The sequence below is a fragment of the Oncorhynchus nerka genome, linkage group LG19, assembly GCF_034236695.1.
Source record: "Oncorhynchus nerka isolate Pitt River linkage group LG19, Oner_Uvic_2.0, whole genome shotgun sequence".
In the NCBI taxonomy this organism is placed as follows: Eukaryota; Metazoa; Chordata; class Actinopteri; order Salmoniformes; family Salmonidae; genus Oncorhynchus; species Oncorhynchus nerka.
The window spans coordinates 47,320,729-47,339,117 of NC_088414.1; the positions used below are offsets into that span (position 1 = coordinate 47,320,729).

At 45.1% G+C, this 18,389-nt stretch overlaps 1 protein-coding gene across 1 annotated transcript in view; it reads right to left on the reverse strand.

The window, feature by feature from the left end:
* The window catches only part of LOC115122078 (NLR family CARD domain-containing protein 3-like), a 36,931-nt gene that overhangs the window by 7,284 nt on the left and 11,258 nt on the right, over window positions 1–18,389 (reverse strand). The window contains 6 exon segments of the mRNA XM_065004993.1: window positions 2,112–2,158; window positions 2,393–2,566; window positions 8,567–8,740; window positions 8,964–10,779; window positions 10,942–11,131; window positions 11,260–11,329. Of these exon segments, the coding sequence (XP_064861065.1) occupies window positions 2,112–2,158; window positions 2,393–2,566; window positions 8,567–8,740; window positions 8,964–10,779; window positions 10,942–11,131; window positions 11,260–11,329 (2,471 nt within the window).

An 18,389-nucleotide genomic window follows, 5' to 3' on the forward strand; every position in this document is an offset into this window, starting at 1 on the left:
ACAGTCCCGTCATATATGTTTTGATTTCTAACACATTCTAAAAGGTTGGTATCATTCACAACTAAATAGGCCAAATAACTCTAAATTTACCATTTATGACCTTTTCAAATGATCACCTTTACTCTTTTAAATATCTACTTCATGTGAGCACTCGCTCCGGAAAGGGAAAAACATCCTATTTTATTCAGATAAGAGGAATATAATTAAACTTTCTATTTTATTCATTATTTATTGTATAAATAACCACTAATGTTATCCACAATTTCATGGTAGTAGTTACACTCGTCTCATTTGTATCTTGTCAGCTCGGGCATTTGAACTTGCAACCTTTCGGTTACTAGTCCAACGCTTTAACCACTAGGCTACCCTGCAGAGAGAGAGAGAGCGAGCGAGAGCGCGAGAGAGAGAGCGAGAGAGAGCGAGAGAGAGCGAGAGAGAGCGAGAGAGAGAGAGAGAGAGAGAGAGAGAGAGAGAGAGAGAGCGAGAGAGAGCGAGAGAGAGAGAAGGTAGAGAGAGAAGGAGGGCAGTAGAGAGAGTGGGAGGGCGGTAAAAATTGAGTAAGTACTCTGCCGCCTCTACACTCTAACCACTAGGCTACTCTGCCGCCTCTACACTCTAACCACTAGGCTACGCTGCCGCCCCTACACTCTAACCACTAGGCTACGCTGCCACTCCTACACTCTAACCACTAGGCTACGCTGCCGCCTCTACACTCTAACCACTAGGCTACGCTGCCACCCCTACACTCTAACCACTAGGCTACGCTGCCGCCTCTACACTCTAACCACTAGGCTACGCTGCCACCCCTACACTCTAACCACTAGGCTACGCTGCCACCCCTACACTCTAACCACTAGGCTACGCTGCCGCCTCTCCACTCTAACCACTAGGCTACGCTGCCACCCCTACACTCTAACCACTAGGCTACGCTGCCGCCTCTACACTCTAACCACTAGGCTACGCTGCCACCCCTACACTCTAACCACTAGGCTACCTGCCGCCCCTCCACTCTAACCACTAGGCTACCTGCCGCCCTACACTCTAACCACTAGTCTACCTGCCGCCCCTCCACTCTAACCACTAGACTACCTGCCCCCTACACTCTAACCACTAGTCTACCTGCCGCCCCTCCACTCTAACCACTAGGCTACCTGCCACCCTACACTCTAACCACTAGGCTACCTGCCGCCCCTACACTCTAACCACTAGGCTACCTGCCGCCCCTACACTCTAACCACTAGGCTACTCTGCCGCCTCTACACTCTAACCACTAGGCTACTCTGCCGCCTCTACACTCTAACCACTAGGCTACTCTGCCGCCTATACACTCTAACCACTAGGCTACGCTGTCACCCCTCCACTCTAACCACTAGGCTACCCTGCCACCCCTCCACTCTAACCAATAGGCTACCTGCCGCCCCTCCACTCTAACCACTAGGCTACCTGCCACCCCTCCACTCTAACCACTAGGCTACCCTGCCACCCCTCCACTCTAACCAATAGGCTACCTGCCGCCCCTCCACTCTAACCAATAGGCTACCTGCCACCCCTCCACTCTAACCAATAGGCTACCTGCCGCCCCTCCACTCTAACCACTAGGCTACCCTGCCACCCCTCCACTCTAACCAATAGGCTACCTGCCGCCCCTCCACTCTAACCACTAGACTCTAACCACTGTTCTCTCATCAAATGATTCTATTTTAACCAATCAAACTATTCTCTTTACTAATATGTAAAAATGGCCCATTGATGGGCAGGAACAATGGGCAGGAACAGGAACAGAAACAGAAACAGGAACAGAAAGAGGAACAGAAACAGAAACAGAAAGAGGAACAGGAACAGGAAGAGGAACAGGAACAGGAAGAGGAACAGGAACAGGAAGAGGAACAGAAACAGAAACAGGAACAGAAACAGGAACAGAAACAGGAACAGAAACAAGAACAGAAACAAGAACAGAAACAGGAAGAGGAACAGGAAGAGGAACAGGAACAGGAACAGGAAGAGGAACAGAAACAGACACAGAAACAGGAAGAGGAACAGGAGGCATGAAGTAGGTTGAAGTAGGCATGAAGTCTTGTCAGAAGGAGTGTTTAATTTACACCCAAACTTACATTTCTTAAGTGCTGATTTTAACCAACACTCGGAATTATGATCCACACTGAGAAATCAGAAGAAGAGACACACATTTTATGGGTTTTAGACAAGTGATATCATATTTGATTATATTATTATTTGGATAATACCAGACCTCATTTGATGCAAAACAATTTTAGCACATGCATAAATAATTATAAATTAATAATATAACATTTTATTTTTCTTCCCCTACTATTTTTCATGTCTAAATAAAAAAAAAAAATCTGAATATTTAGTTGTATAGGAGCGTGTTTACCTGAGTTTCTCCAGTTTATATTGTGGATCTTCCACGATAGCAGAGAGCAGCTTCACTCCGGAGTCTCCTGGGTGATTGTGGGTAAGGTCCAGCTCTCTTAGGTGGGAGGGGTTTGACCTCAGAGCTGAAGCCAGAGAACCACAGCCTTCCTCTGTGACTAAACAGAATGACAACCTGCAGAATGGATTTCATTTCATTCTCAAAATGTGATTGAACCTTTATTTAAACTAGGCAAGTCAGTTAAGAACATATTCTTGTTTACAATGACGGCCTAGGAACAGTGGGTTAACTGGTCTAGGAACAGTGGAACAGTGGGTTAACTGGCCTAGGAACAGTGGGTTAACTGGCCTAGGAACAGTGGGTTAACTGGTCTAGGAACAGTGGAACAGTGGGTTAACTGGTCTAGGAACAGTGGAACAGTGGGTTAACTGGCCTAGGAACAGTGGGTTAACTGGCCTAGGAACAGTGGGTTAACTGGTCTAGGAACAGTGGAACAGTGGGTTAACTGGTCTAGGAACAGTGGGTTAACTGGCCTAGGAACAGTGGAACAGTGGGTTAACTGGTCTAGGAACAGTGGAACAGTGGGTTAACTGGTCTAGGAACAGTGGAACAGTGGGTTAACTGGTCTAGGAACAGTGGATTAACTGGTCTAGGAACAGTGGAACAGTGGGTTAACTGGGCTAGGAACAGTGGGTTAACTGGTCTAGGAACAGTGGAACAGTGGGTTAACTGGTCTAGGAACAGTGGGTTAACTGGTCTAGGAACAGTGGGTTAACTGGTCTAGGAACAGTGGGTTAACTGGGGTTTAACTTCCGGGTTGGAGCGAGCGGTCGCATCTGCACTCGGTCCGCAGGTAGTATTACATTTCATTATAGTACAACGGTTTGATTTGTCTAATCTTAGCAATTTCTTCTTAGCTAGCTACATAGCCGTCTTTGTATCATAGATAATTGCGTAATTATCGTATTTCGTCGTCCTAACGCAGTCTACACTGCCCTGCAGCTAGCCAGCTAGCTAACGTCCACCGTTAGCTAGTCCACCGTCTACCGATTAGCAGCACAACTATTACACTCAACTGAACGACTTGATTAGTGTAGTGTTAGCTAGCTACATAGTTGTCTTTGCTGTCTTCGTATCCAAGATAATTGTGTAGTTTAGAGTGTGTAGTTTTAGAGTGATTATCTTAATTTACCGAGGTTAGCTAGCCAGCTATTTGTCGTCCTTAACGTAGGAGACACTGCTAGCTAGCCAACAGCTAGCCAAACCGAACAGAACTTCTGCACTCAACAATCCGGTCGCATTTCGCTTCGCTCCACAGGTAGTATCACATTTTTCATTTCATTTCATTACAGTACAACGGCCTGATTTGTTTGATCGTAGCTAGCTACACAGCTAGCTACATAGACGTCTTTGTATCAAAGATAATTGTGTAGTCTAGAGCGATTTCCTAGGTTAGCTAGCCAGCTATTGTCGTTCTTTTAACGCAACGTAACGTAATCAACACTGCTAGCTAGCCTGCTAGCCCCGAATAGCAGCACAGTAGAAACTATTACACTCAACGGAACGACTTGATTAGTGTAGTGTCAACAACGCAGCCACTGCCAGCTAGCCTACATAGTCAACAACGCAGCCTCTGCCAGCTAGCCTACTTCAGCAGTACTGTATCATTTTAATCATTTTAGTCAATAAGATTCTTGCTACGTAAGCTTAATTTTCTGAACACTCGAGACGTGTAGTCCACTTGTCATTCCAATCTCCTTTGCATTAGCGTAGCCTCTTGTGTAGCCTGTCAACTATGTGTCTGTCTATCCCTGTTCTCTCCTCTCTGCACAGACCATACAAACGCTCCACACCGCGTGGCCGCGCCCACCCTAATCTGGTGGTCCCAGCGCGCACGACCCACGTGGAGTTCCAGGTCTCCGGTAGCCTCTGGAACTGCCGATCTGCGGCCAACAAGGCAGAGTTCATCTCAGCCTATGCCTCCCTCCAGTCCCTCGACTTCTGGCACTGACGGAAACATGGATCACCACAGACAACACTGCTACTCCTACTGCTCTCTCTTCGTCTGCCCACGTGTTCTCGCACACCCCGAGAGCTTCTGGTCAGCGGGGTGGTGGCACCGGGATCCTCATCTCTCCCAAGTGGTCATTCTCTCTTTCTCCCCTTACCCATCTGTCTATCGCCTCCTTTGAATTCCATGCTGTCACAGTTACCAGCCCTTTCAAGCTTAACATCCTTATCATTTATCGCCTCCAGGTTCCCTCGGAGAGTTCATCAATGAGCTTGATGCCTTGATAAGCTCCTTTCCTGAGGACGGCTCACCTCTCACAGTTCTGGGCGACTTTAACCTCCCCACGTCTACCTTTGACTCATTCCTCTCTGCCTCCTTCTTTCCACTCCTCTCCTCTTTTGACCTCACCCTCTCACCTTCCCCCTACTCACAAGGCAGGAAATACGCCTCGACCTCATCTTTACTAGATGCTGTTCTTCCACTAACCTCATTGCAACTCCCCTCCAAGTCTCCGACCACTACCTTGTATCCTTTTCCCTCTCGCTCTCATCCAACACTTCCCACACTGCCCCTACTCGGATGGTATCGCGCCGTCCCAACCTTCGCTCTCTCTCCCCCGCTACTCTCTCCTCTTCCATCCTATCATCTCTTCCCTCTGCTCAAACCTTCTCCAACCTATCTCCTGATTTTGCCTCCTCAACCCTCCTCTCCTCCCTTTCTGCATCCTTTGACTCTCTATGTCCCCTATCCTCCAGGCCGGCTCGGTCCTCCCCTCCCGCTCCGTGGCTCGACGACTCATTGCGAGCTCACAGAACAGGGCTCCGGGCAGCCGAGCGGAAATGGAGGAAAACTCGCCTCCCTGCGGACCTGACATCCTTTCACTCCCTCCTCTCTACATTTTCCTCTTCTCTCTCTGCTGCTAAAGCCACTTTCTACCACTCTAAATTCCAAGCATCTGCCTCTAACCCTAGGAAGCTCTTTGCAACCTTCTCCTCCCTCCTGAATCCTCCTCCCCCTCCCCCTCCTCCCTCTCTGCAGATGACTTCGTCAACCATTTTGAAAAGAAGGTCGACGACATCCGATCCTCGTTTGCTAAGTCAAACGACACCGCTGGTTCTGCTCACACTGCTCTGACCTCTTTCTCCCCTCTCTCTCCAGATGAAATCTCGCGTCTTGTGACGGCCGGCCGCCCAACAACCTGCCCGCTTGACCCTATCCCCTCCTCTCTTCTCCAGACCATTTCCGGAGACCTTCTCCCTTACCTCACCTCGCTCATCAACTCATCCCTGACCGCTGGCTACGTCTCTTCCGTCTTCAAGAGAGCGAGAGTTGCACCCCTTCTGAAAAAACCTACACTCGATCCCTCCGATGTCAACAACTACAGACCAGTATCCCTTCTTTCTTTTCTCTCCAAAACTCTTGAACGTGCCGTCCTTGGCCAGCTCTCCCGCTATCTCTCTCAGAATGACCTTCTTGATCCAAATCAGTCAGGTTTCAAGACTAGTCATTCAACTGAGACTGCTCTTCTCTGTATCACGGAGGCGCTCCGCACTGCTAAAGCTAACTCTCTCTCCTCTGCTCTCATCCTTCTAGACCTATCGGCTGCCTTCGATACTGTGAACCATCAGATCCTTCTCTCCACCCTCTCCGAGTTGGGCATCTCCGGCGCGGCCCACGCTTGGATTGCGTCCTACCTGACAGGTCGCTCCTACCAGGTGGAGTGGCGAGAATCCGTCTCCACACCACGTGCTCTCACCACTGGTGTCCCCCAGGGCTCTGTTCTAGGCCCTCTCCTATTCTCGCTATACACCAAGTCACTTGGCTCTGTCATAACCTCACATGGTCTCTCCTATCATTGCTATGCAGACGACACACAATTAATCTTCTCCTTTCCCCCTTCTGATGACCAGGTGGCGAATCGCATCTCTGCATGTCTGGCAGACATATCAGTGTGGATGACGGATCACCACCTCAAGCTGAACCTCGGCAAGACAGAGCTGCTCTTCCTCCCGGGAAGGACTGCCCGTTCCATGATCTCGCCATCACGGTTGACAACTCCATTGTGTCCTCCTCCCAGAGCGCTAAGAACCTTGGCGTGATCCTGGACAACACCCTGTCGTTCTCAACTAACATCAAGGCGGTGGCCCGTTCCTGTAGGTTCATGCTCTACAACATCCGCAGAGTACGACCCTGCCTCACACAGGAAGCGGCGCAGGTCCTAATCCAGGCACTTGTCATCTCCCGTCTGGATTACTGCAACTCGCTGTTGGCTGGGCTCCCTGCCTGTGCCATTAAACCCCTACAACTCTTCCAGAACGCCGCAGCCCGTCTGGTGTTCAACCTTCCCAAGTTCTCTCACGTCACCCCGCTCCTCCGCTCTCTCCACTGGCTTCCAGTTGAAGCTCGCATCCGCTACAAGACCATGGTGCTTGCCTACGGAGCTGTGAGGGGAACGGCACCTCAGTACCTCCAGGCTCTGATCAGGCCCTACACCCAAACAAGGGCACTTGGTTCATCCACCTCGGGCCTGCTCGCCTCCCTACCACTGAGGAAGTACAGTTCCCGCTCAGCCCAGTCAAAACTGTTCGCTGCTCTGGCCCCCCAATGGTGGAACAAACTCCCTCACGACGCCAGGACAGCGGAGTCAATCACCACCTTCCGGAGACACCTGAAACCCCACCTCTTTAAGGAATACCTAGGATAGGATAAAGTAATCCCTCTCACCCCCCCTTAAAAGATTTAGATGCACCACTGTTCCACTGGATGTCATAAGGTGAATGCACCAATTTGTAAGTCGCTCTGGATAAGAGCGTCTGCTAAATGACTTAAATGTAAAAGTCTAGGAACAGTGGGTTAACTGGTCTAGGAACAGTGGGTTAACTGGTCTAGGAACAGTGGGTTAACTGGTCTAGGAACAGTGGGTTAACTGGTCTAGGAACAGTGGGTTAACTGGTCTAGGAACAGTGGGTTAACTGGTCTAGGACCAGTGGGTTAACTGGTCTAGGACCAGTGGGTTAACTGGTCTAGGAACAGTGGGTTAACTGGTCTAGGAACAGTGGGTTAACTGGTCTAGGAACAGTGGGTTAACTGGTCTAGGAACAGTGGGTTAACTGGTCTAGGAACAGTGGGTTAACTGGTCTAGGAACAGTGGAACAGTGGGTTAACTGGTCTAGGAACAGTGGAACAGTGGGTTAACTGGTCTAGGAACAGTGGGTTAACTGGTCTAGGAACAGTGGGTTAACTGGTCTAGGAACAGTGGAACAGTGGGTTAACTGGTCTAGGAACAGTGGAACAGTGGGTAAACTGGTCTAGGAACAGTGGAACAGTGGGTTAACTGGTCTAGGAACAGTGGGTTAACTGGTCTAGGAACAGTGGGTTAACTGGTCTAGGAACAGTGGGTTAACTGGCCTAGGAACAGTGGGTTAACTGGCCTAGGAACAGTGGGTTAACTGGCCTAGGAACAGTGGGTTAACTGGCCTAGGAACAGTGGGTTAACTGGCCTAGGAACAGTGGGTTAACTGGGCTAGGAACAGTGGGTTAACTGGGCTAGGAACAGTGGGTTAACTGGGCTAGGAACAGTGGGTTAACTGGGCTAGGAACAGTGGGTTAACTGGCCTAGGAACAGTGGGTTAACTGGCCTAGGAACAGTGGGTTAACTGGTCTAGGAACAGTGAGTTAACTGGTCTAGGAACAGTGGGTTAACTGGCCTAGGAACAGTGGGTTAACTGCCTTGTTCAGGGGCAGAACGACAGATTTGTATCTTGTCAGCTCAGGGATTTGATCTAGCAACCTTTTGGTTAGAGTGGAGGGGCGGCAGGTAGCCTAGTGGTTAGAGTGGAGGGGCGCTAACCACTAGAGTACCTGCCTCCCATCCACTCTAACCACTAGGCTACCTGCCGCCCCTCCACTCTAACCACTAGGCTACCTGCCGCCCCTCCACTCTAACCACTAGGCTACCTGCCGCCCCTCCACTCTAACCACTAGGCTACCTGCCGCCCCTCCACTCTAACCACTAGGCTACCTGCCGCCCCTCCCCTCTAACCACTAGGCTACCTGCCGCCCCTCCCTCTAACCACTAGGCTACCTGCCTTTTTGAAGTGTTACCTGTTATATAAGACCCTTTTTTACTCCAAGATCACAAACACAAAGAGGAAAATACTAACCTCAGTGTCTCCAGTTTACAGTTCGGACTCTCCAGTCCAGCAGAGAGCAGCTTCACTCCTGAATCCTGCAGGTCGTTTTCACTCAGGTCCAGTTCTCTCAGCTGGGAGGGGTTTGAACTGAGAACAGAGGCTAACGCTTCACAGCATCTCTCTGTGAGGTTACATCCGTTTAGCCTAGATAATGGCAAACCAGTTCAGACATCATTCTTCTTAAAAGGGAATAAATCAGAATCAGTAATGTTCAATAATGGGATGTCTGTTGTTATTATCAATTCTGGGTGTTAACCTCATCCCCCGTGCCAATATTGCTGTCAACTTTAGATTGTAGTAATTCAATTCCTTCATGGAAGCTTCATCTACTTCAAAACAGAATATTATTAATCTAATTGACACTTACAGGACTGTCCTGGAGGCTTTGACCACTGGCATCAGCCTCAGAAGACCTTCCTCTGATCTGGAGTATTCCTTCAGGTCAAACACATCCAGCTCCTTTTCTGAAGTCAGCAACACAAAGACCAGAGCTGACCACTGTGCAGGTGACAGTTTGGCTCTAGAGAGACTTCCTGATCTCAGGTAGCTTTGGATCTCCTCCACTAGAGAACGGTCATTCAGCTCATTCAGACAGTGGAACAGATTGATGCACCTCTCTGGAGAGAGATTCTCCCTGATCTTCTCCTTGATGTACTTGATTGTTATCTCATTGGTCTGTGACTTGCTTCCTGTCTGTGTCAGTAGGCCTGGTAAAAAAGTCTGATTGGAGTCCAGCGAGAGACCCAGAAGGAAGCGGAGGAACAGATCCAGGTGACCGTTCTCACTCTGTAAGGCCTTGTCCACTGCACTCTTGTGGAGGCTTGTCTGTAGGTTGTCACCAGACATCTGGTGGTTTCTGGTGGTGGTTTCAGGTTCTGCCATTAGATTTAAACGGTCGTTGTTGAATGTGACAAACACGTACACAGCACCCAGAAACTCCTGGATGCTCAGATGAACAAAGCAGTACAGCTTCTCCTGGTACAGCCCGTTCTCCTCTCTGAAGATCTGTGTACACACTCCTGAGTAGACGGACGCTTCTGCGACATCAATGCCACTCTCTCTCAGGTCTTTCTCGTAGAATATCAGATTCCCCTTTTCCAGCTGTCTGAAAGCCAGTTCTCCCAGTTTCAGGAGGATCTCCTCGTCTGTTTTCATCTGTGAATCTGACTCAGCTTCCTCTGGTCCTTGGGGAAATTTCTGTTTTTTGTGCAGTATGGTAAAGATGAGGAAGTGTTTGTACATTTGAGTCAGAGTCTTGGGCATCTCTCCTCTCTGTGCGTCACCCAACAGCGTCTCTAGGACAGTGGCAGAGATCCAACAGAACACTGGGATGTGGCACATGATGTAGAGGCTTCTTGATGTCTTTATGTGCGAGATGATTATGTTGGCCATGTTCTGCTCGTCGTGGTATCTCTTCCTGAAGTACTCCTCCTTCTGTTGGTCATTGAACCCTCGTATCTCTGTCACCTGGTCAACGCACTCAGGAGGGATCTGATTGGCTGCTGCTGGTCGGGAGGTTATCCAGAGGAGAGCAGACGGAAGAAGATTCCCCTTGATGAGGTTTGTCAGCAGCACGTCCACTGACGTTGACTTTGTGACATCACAACAGTGCTCATTGGTCTTGAATTCAAGAGGAAGTCGACACTCATCCAGACCATCGAAAACAAACAGAACCTTGTACTTATCAAAGTTGGAGATTCCTGATTCTTTGGTTTCCGTGAAAAAGTGATGAAGAAATTCCATCAAGGTGTATTTATTCCCCTTCATCATATTCAGATCTCGAAAAGGAAGTGGAAATATCAATTGGATATCATGATTTCCTTTTCCTTCAGCCCAGTCCAGAATTAACTTCTGCACAGAGATAGTTTTTCCAATGCCAGCGACACCCTTTGTCAACACAGTCCTGATTTCTTTGTCTTGTCCAGGCAAAGGCTTGAAGATGTCGTTGCATTTGATTGGCGTCTCTTGTGTTGCTGGTCTCTTGGACGTTACCTCGATCTGTCTCACCTCATGTTCATGATTGACATCTCCACTTCCACCCTCTGTGATATAAAGCTCTGTGTAGATCTTACTGAGAAGGGTTGGGTTTCCTTGCTTGGCTATTCCCTCAAACACATTCTTAAAGTTCCTCTTCAGATTGTATTTGAGTTTCTGTTGACATGCAACAAGTTCTCCTAGAAGACCTGACAATGCAGATCACCCGTCACAACAAAGTCAAAAGTTTCAATGAAGAATATATTATAAATGATTCTACTAGTTTTTTTTTTTCTGTGGAAATTGCTTGTGAATAGCAGGAAAATCTCTCGGTATGTTAATCATTTGTAGACATTAATGGTCGGTCTTACTGTTCTCCAGTGTGTCAGCGAGCTCCTTCTGGTTCATTTTCCTCAGGATGTGTAGTGTGATCTTCAGAGCCCCATCTCTGGCACTGCTCTCCTGCTTCTCATCTTCATCCTCCCTCTGAACTCCATTCAGTATCCTCTTGAACCTCTTCAACTCACGTTTTACCAAAACAACGACTCGGTCTTCAAGCACCTGAAATGGACAACAAATACAGTATTTATACGAAAACAAACCCAGAACATTTCATCAAAACGAAATGTACTCTGGTGTGTTATTTGTGGAGTTAATTTTATATATGTTTGTATGATAAACCAGCCCACCCTGAATATTGAGTTCAGATCCGTTCGTTGATTCTGGGCAGCCTCAACCGGTAGTTTCTCACATTGGACTCTGTGGACAGAATAAAACAGGTTACCAGTCTTGTTTCCTGGTTATAGGAAGCCATCCATGGGCCAATCACTGATCTACCAATGAATTAATCGCCAGCTGATCTACCAATGAATTAATCGCCAGCTGATCTATCGTTAAGCGGAAAATGTCATGTTTAATACGTTCTCCTTGAGCAGACTAAAAGTGATTTATCTATTTGAAGATGAGATAGAAATTAAATTAATTCTTTAATTGCCTCGTTTACCACGTCAAATCTACAATTAGAAATTAGTTTTCAACACACTTTATATTAACGGAAGAAATCATAGCGTAGGATACATTTTTCCTTTACAAAGGCTAAACTAGATAGCTAGATGTATCTCCCCGGAGACCGGCATAGAAAACTCATGATTGGACCCCCCCCCCCTCGTTAACCCTTTCCTTTCCAACAGAAACAATGAATGAAGACATTAAATCAGAATATCATCGAAAATTATGAAACAATCAGAATACGATTTAAATAAAATTGAAAAGTTAGACATAAAATAGAAATTTAAAAATTAAAATGTGGAGTTTGAAAAAACAGTTCAAGATCTTTGATCTCATTCCTTAGGCCTTTTCTTACGGCTCCCGTTATCTTCATTGTGTATTTATTCCTTTGTGTCATTTTTCAGTTTTTCTTTGTTTGGAAGAGACGGATAAGTCAGCATTTCACTGTTAGTCTACACCTGTTGTTGTTAGTCTACACCTGTTGTCGTTAGTCTACACCTGTTGTCGTTAGTCTACACCTGTTGTCTTTAGTCTACACCTGTTGTCTTTAGTCTACACCTGTTGTCTTTAGTCTACACCTGTTGTTGTTAGTCTACACCTGTTGTTTACCAAGCATTTCACTGTTAGTCTACACCTGTTGTTGTTAGTCTACACCTGTTGTTTACCAAGCATTTCCCGGTTAGTCTACACCTGTTGTTGTTAGTCTACACCTGTTGTTTACCAAGCATTTCCCTGTTAGTCTACACCTGTTGTTGTTAGTCTACACCTGTTGTTGTTAGTCTACACATGTTGTTGTTAGTCTACACCTGTTGTTTACCAAGCATTTCACTGTTAGTCTACACCTGTTGTTTACCAAGCATTTCCCTGTTAGTCTACACCTGTTGTTGTTAGTCTACACTTGTTGTTTACCAAGCATTTCACTGTTAGTCTACACCTGTTGTTTACCAAGCATTTCCCTGTTAGTCTACACCTGTTGTTTACCAAGCATTTCCCTGTTAGACTACACCTGTTGTTGTTAGTCTACACCTGTTGTTTACCAAGCATTCCACTGTTAGTCTACACCTGTTGTTTACCAAGCATTCCACTGTTAGTCTACACCTGTTGTTGTTAGTCTACACCTGTTGTTTACCAAGCATTTCACTGTTAGTCTACACCTGTTGTTGTTAGTCTACACCTGTTGTTGTTAGTCTACACCTGTTGTTGTTAGTCTACACCTGTTGTTGTTAGTCTACACAGGTGTTAGTCTACACCTGTTGTTGTTAGTCTACACCTGTTGTTTACCAAGCATTTCACTGTTAGTCTACACCTGTGGTTGTTAGTCTACCCCTGTTGTTGTTAGTCTACACCTGTTGTTGTTAGTCTACACTTGTTGTTTACCAAGCATTTCACTGTTAGTCTACACCTGTTGTTGTTAGTCTACACCTGTTGTTGTTAGTCTACACCTGTTGTTTACCAAGCATTTCACTGTTAGTCTACACCTGTGGTTGTTAGTCTACCCCTGTTGTTGTTAGTCTACACCTGTTGTTGTTAGTCTACACCTGTTGTTTACCAAGGATTTCCCTGTTAGTCTACACCTGTTGTTGTTAGTCTACACCTGTTGTTGTTAGTCTACACCTGTTGTTGTTAGTCTACACCTGTTGTTGTTAGTCTACACCTGTTGTTGTTAGTCTACACCTGTTGTTTACCAAGCATTTCACTGTTAGTCCACACCTGTTGTTGTTAGTCTACACCTGTTGTTGTTAGTCTACACCTGTTGTTGTTAGTCTACACCTGTTGTTGTTAGTCTACACCTGTTGTTTACCAAGCATTTCACTGTTAGTCTACACCTGTTGTTGTTAGTCTACACCTGTTGTTGTTAGTCTACACCTGTTGTTAGTCTACACCTGTTGTTTACCAAGCATTTCACTGTTAGTCTACACCTGTTGTTGTTAGTCTACACCTGTTGTTTACCAAGTTTTTCACTGTTAGTCTACACCTGTTGTTGTTAGTCTACACCTGTTGTTGTTAGTCTACACCTGTTGTTGTTAGTCTACACCTGTTGTTTACCAAGCATTTCACTGTTAGTCTACACCTGTTGTTGTTAGTCTACACCTGTTGTTTACCAAGCATTTCACTGTTAGTCCACACCTGTTGTTTACAAGCATTTCACTGTTAGTCTACACCTGTTGTTGTTAGTCTACACCTGTTGTTTACCAAGCATTCCACTGTTAGTCTACACCTGTTGTTTACCAAGCATTTCCATGTTAGTCTACACCTGTTGTTGTTAGTCTACACCTGTTGTTGTTAGTCTACACCTGTTGTTTACCAAGCATTTCACTGTTAGTCTACACCTGTGGTTGTTAGTCTACCCCTGTTGTTGTTAGTCTACACCTGTTGTTGTTAGTCTACACCTGTTGTTGTTAGTCTACACCTGTTGTTTACCAAGCATTTCACTGTTAGTCTACACCTGTTGTTGTTAGTCTACACCTGTTGTTTACCAAGCATTTCCCTGTTAGTCTACACCTGTTGTTGTTAGTCTACACCTGTTGTTGTTAGTCTACACATGTTGTTGTTAGTCTACACCTGTTGTTTACCAAGCATTTCACTGTTAGTCTACACCTGTTGTTTACCAAGCATTTCCCTGTTAGTCTACACCTGTTGTTGTTAGTCTACACTTGTTGTTTACCAAGCATTTCACTGTTAGTCTACACCTGTTGTTTACCAAGCATTTCCCTGTTAGTCTACACCTGTTGTTGTTAGTCTACACCTGTTGTTGTTAGTCTACACCTGTTGTTTACCAAGCATTCCACTGTTAGTCTACACCTGTTGTTTACCAAGCATTCCACTGTTAGTCTACACCTGTTGTTGTTAGTCTACACCTGTTGTTGTTAGTCTACACCTGTTGTTTACCAAGCATTTCACTGTTAGTCTACACCTGTTGTTGTTAGTCTACACCTGTTGTTGTTAGTCTACACCTGTTGTTGTTAGTCTACACCTGTTGTTGTTAGTCTACACAGGTGTTAGTCTACACCTGTTGTTGTTAGTCTACACCTGTTGTTTACCAAGCATTTCACTGTTAGTCTACACCTGTGGTTGTTAGTCTACCCCTGTTGTTGTTAGTCTACACCTGTTGTTGTTAGTCTACACTTGTTGTTTACCAAGCATTTCACTGTTAGTCTACACCTGTTGTTGTTAGTCTACACCTGTTGTTGTTAGTCTACACCTGTTGTTTACCAAGCATTTCACTGTTAGTCTACACCTGTTGTTGTTAGTCTACACCTGTTGTTGTTAGTCTACACCTGTTGTTTACCAAGCATTTCACTGTTAGTCCACACCTGTTGTTGTTAGTCTACACCTGTTGTTGTTAGTCTACACCTGTTGTTGTTAGTCTACACCTGTTGTTGTTAGTCTACACCTGTTGTTTACCAAGCATTTCCCTGTTAGTCTACACCTGTTGTTGTTAGTCTACACCTGTTGTTGTTAGTCTACACCTGTTGTTTACCAAGCATTTCACTGTTAGTCTACACCTGTTGTTGTTAGTCTACACCTGTTGTTGTTAGTCTACACCTGTTGTTAGTCTACACCTGTTGTTTACCAAGCATTTCACTGTTAGTCTACACCTGTTGTTGTTAGTCTACACCTGTTGTTTACCAAGTTTTTCACTGTTAGTCTACACCTGTTGTTGTTAGTCTACACCTGTTGTTGTTAGTCTACACCTGTTGTTGTTAGTCTACACCTGTTGTTTACCAAGCATTTCACTGTTAGTCTACACCTGTTGTTGTTAGTCTACACCTGTTGTTTACCAAGCATTTCACTGTTAGTCCACACCTGTTGTTTACCAAGCATTTCACTGTTAGTCTACACCTGTTGTTGTTAGTCTACACCTGTTGTTTACCAAGCATTCCACTGTTAGTCTACACCTGTTGTTTACCAAGCATTTCCATGTTAGTCTACACCTGTTGTTGTTAGTCTACACCTGTTGTTGTTAGTCTACACCTGTTGTTTACCAAGCGTTTCACTGTTAGTCTACACCTGTGGTTGTTAGTCTACCCCTGTTGTTGTTAGTCTACACCTGTTGTTGTTAGTCTACACCTGTTGTTGTTAGTCTACACCTGTTGTTTACCAAGCATTTCACTGTTAGTCTACACCTGTTGTTGTTAGTCTACACCTGTTGTTTACCAAGCATTTCCCTGTTAGTCTACACCTGTTGTTGTTAGTCTACACCTGTTGTTGTTAGTCTACACATGTTGTTGTTAGTCTACACCTGTTGTTTACCAAGCATTTCACTGTTAGTCTACACCTGTTGTTTACCAAGCATTTCCCTGTTAGTCTACACCTGTTGTTGTTAGTCTACACTTGTTGTTTACCAAGCATTTCACTGTTAGTCTACACCTGTTGTTTACCAAGCATTTCCCTGTTAGTCTACACCTGTTGTTTACCAAGCATTTCCCTGTTAGACTACACCTGTTGTTGTTAGTCTACACCTGTTGTTTACCAAGCATTCCACTGTTAGTCTACACCTGTTGTTTACCAAGCATTCCACTGTTAGTCTACACCTGTTGTTGTTAGTCTACACCTGTTGTTGTTAGTCTACACCTGTTGTTTACCAAGCATTTCACTGTTAGTCTACACCTGTTGTTGTTAGTCTACACCTGTTGTTGTTAGTCTACACCTGTTGTTGTTAGTCTACACCTGTTGTTGTTAGTCTACACAGGTGTTAGTCTACACCTGTTGTTGTTAGTCTACACCTGTTGTTTACCAAGCATTTCACTGTTAGTCTACACCTGTGGTTGTTAGTCTACCCCTGTTGTTGTTAGTCTACACCTGTTGTTGTTAGTCTACACTTGTTGTTTACCAAGCATTTCACTGTTAGTCTACACCTGTTGTTGTTAGTCTACACCTGTTGTTGTTAGTCTACACCTGTTGTTTACCAAGCATTTCACTGTTAGTCTACACCTGTGGTTGTTAGTCTACCCCTGTTGTTGTTAGTCTACACCTGTTGTTGTTAGTCTACACCTGTTGTTTACCAAGGATTTCCCTGTTAGTCTACACCTGTTGTTGTTAGTCTACACCTGTTGTTGTTAGTCTACACCTGTTGTTGTTAGTCTACACCTGTTGTTGTTAGTCTACACCTGTTGTTTACCAAGCATTTCACTGTTAGTCTACACCTGTTGTTTACCAAGCATTTCACTGTTAGTCCACACCTGTTGTTGTTAGTCTACACCTGTTGTTGTTAGTCTACACCTGTTGTTGTTAGTCTACACCTGTTGTTGTTAGTCTACACCTGTTGTTTACCAAGCATTTCCCTGTTAGTCTACACCTGTTGTTGTTAGTCTACACCTGTTGTTGTTAGTCTACACCTGTTGTTTACCAAGCATTTCACTGTTAGTCTACACCTGTTGTTGTTAGTCTACACCTGTTGTTGTTAGTCTACACCTGTTGTTTACCAAGCATTTCACTGTTAGTCTACACCTGTTGTTGTTAGTCTACACCTGTTGTTTACCAAGTTTTTCACTGTTAGTCTACACCTGTTGTTGTTAGTCTACACCTGTTGTTGTTAGTCTACACCTGTTGTTGTTAGTCTACACCTGTTGTTTACCAAGCATTTCACTGTTAGTCTACACCTGTTGTTGTTAGTCTACACCTGTTGTTTACCAAGCATTTCACTGTTAGTCCACACCTGTTGTTTACCAAGCATTTCACTGTTAGTCTACACCTGTTGTTGTTAGTCTACACCTGTTGTTTACCAAGCATTCCACTGTTAGTCTACACCTGTTGTTTACCAAGCATTTCCATGTTAGTCTACACCTGTTGTTGTTAGTCTACACCTGTTGTTGTTAGTCTACACCTGTTGTTTACCAAGCATTTCACTGTTAGTCTACACCTGTGGTTGTTAGTCTACCCCTGTTGTTGTTAGTCTACACCTGTTGTTGTTAGTCTACACCTGTTGTTGTTAGTCTACACCTGTTGTTGTTAGTCTACACCTGTTGTTTACCAAGCATTTCACTGTTAGTCTACACCTGTTGTTGTTAGTCTACACCTGTTGTTTACCAAGCATTTCACTGTTAGTCTACACCTGTGGTTGTTAGTCTACCCCTGTTGTTGTTAGTCTACACCTGTTGTTGTTAGTCTACACTTGTTGTTTACCAAGCATTTCACTGTTAGTCTACACCTGTTGTTGTTAGTCTACACCTGTTGTTTACCAAGCATTTCACTGTTAGTCCACACCTGTTGTTTACCAAGCATTTCACTGTTAGTCTACACCTGTTGTTGTTAGTCTACACCTGTTGTTGTTAGTCTACACTTGTTGTTTACCAAGCATTTCACTGGTAGTCTACACCTGTTGTTGTTAGTCTACACCTGTTGTTTACCAAGCATTTCACTGTTAGTCCACACCTGTTGTTTACCAAGCATTTCACTGTTAGTCTACACCTGTGGTTGTTAGTCTACACCTGTTGTTGTTAGTCTACACCTGTTGTTTACCAAGCATTTCACTGTTAGTCCACACCTGTTGTTGTTAGTCTACACCTGTTGTTGTTAGTCTACACCTGTTGTTGTTAGTCTACACCTGTTGTTTACCAAGCATTTCACTGTTAGTCTACACCTGTTGTTGTTAGTCTACACCTGTTGTTGTTAGTCTACACCTGTTGTTGTTAGTCTACACCTGTTGTTTACCAAGCATGTCACTGTTAGTCCACACCTGTTGTTAGTCTACACTTGTTGTTTACCAAGCATGTCACTGTTAGTCTACACCTGTTGTTGTTAGTCTACACTTGTTGTTTACCAAGCATTTCACTGTTAGTCTACACCTGTTGTTGTTAGTCTACACCTG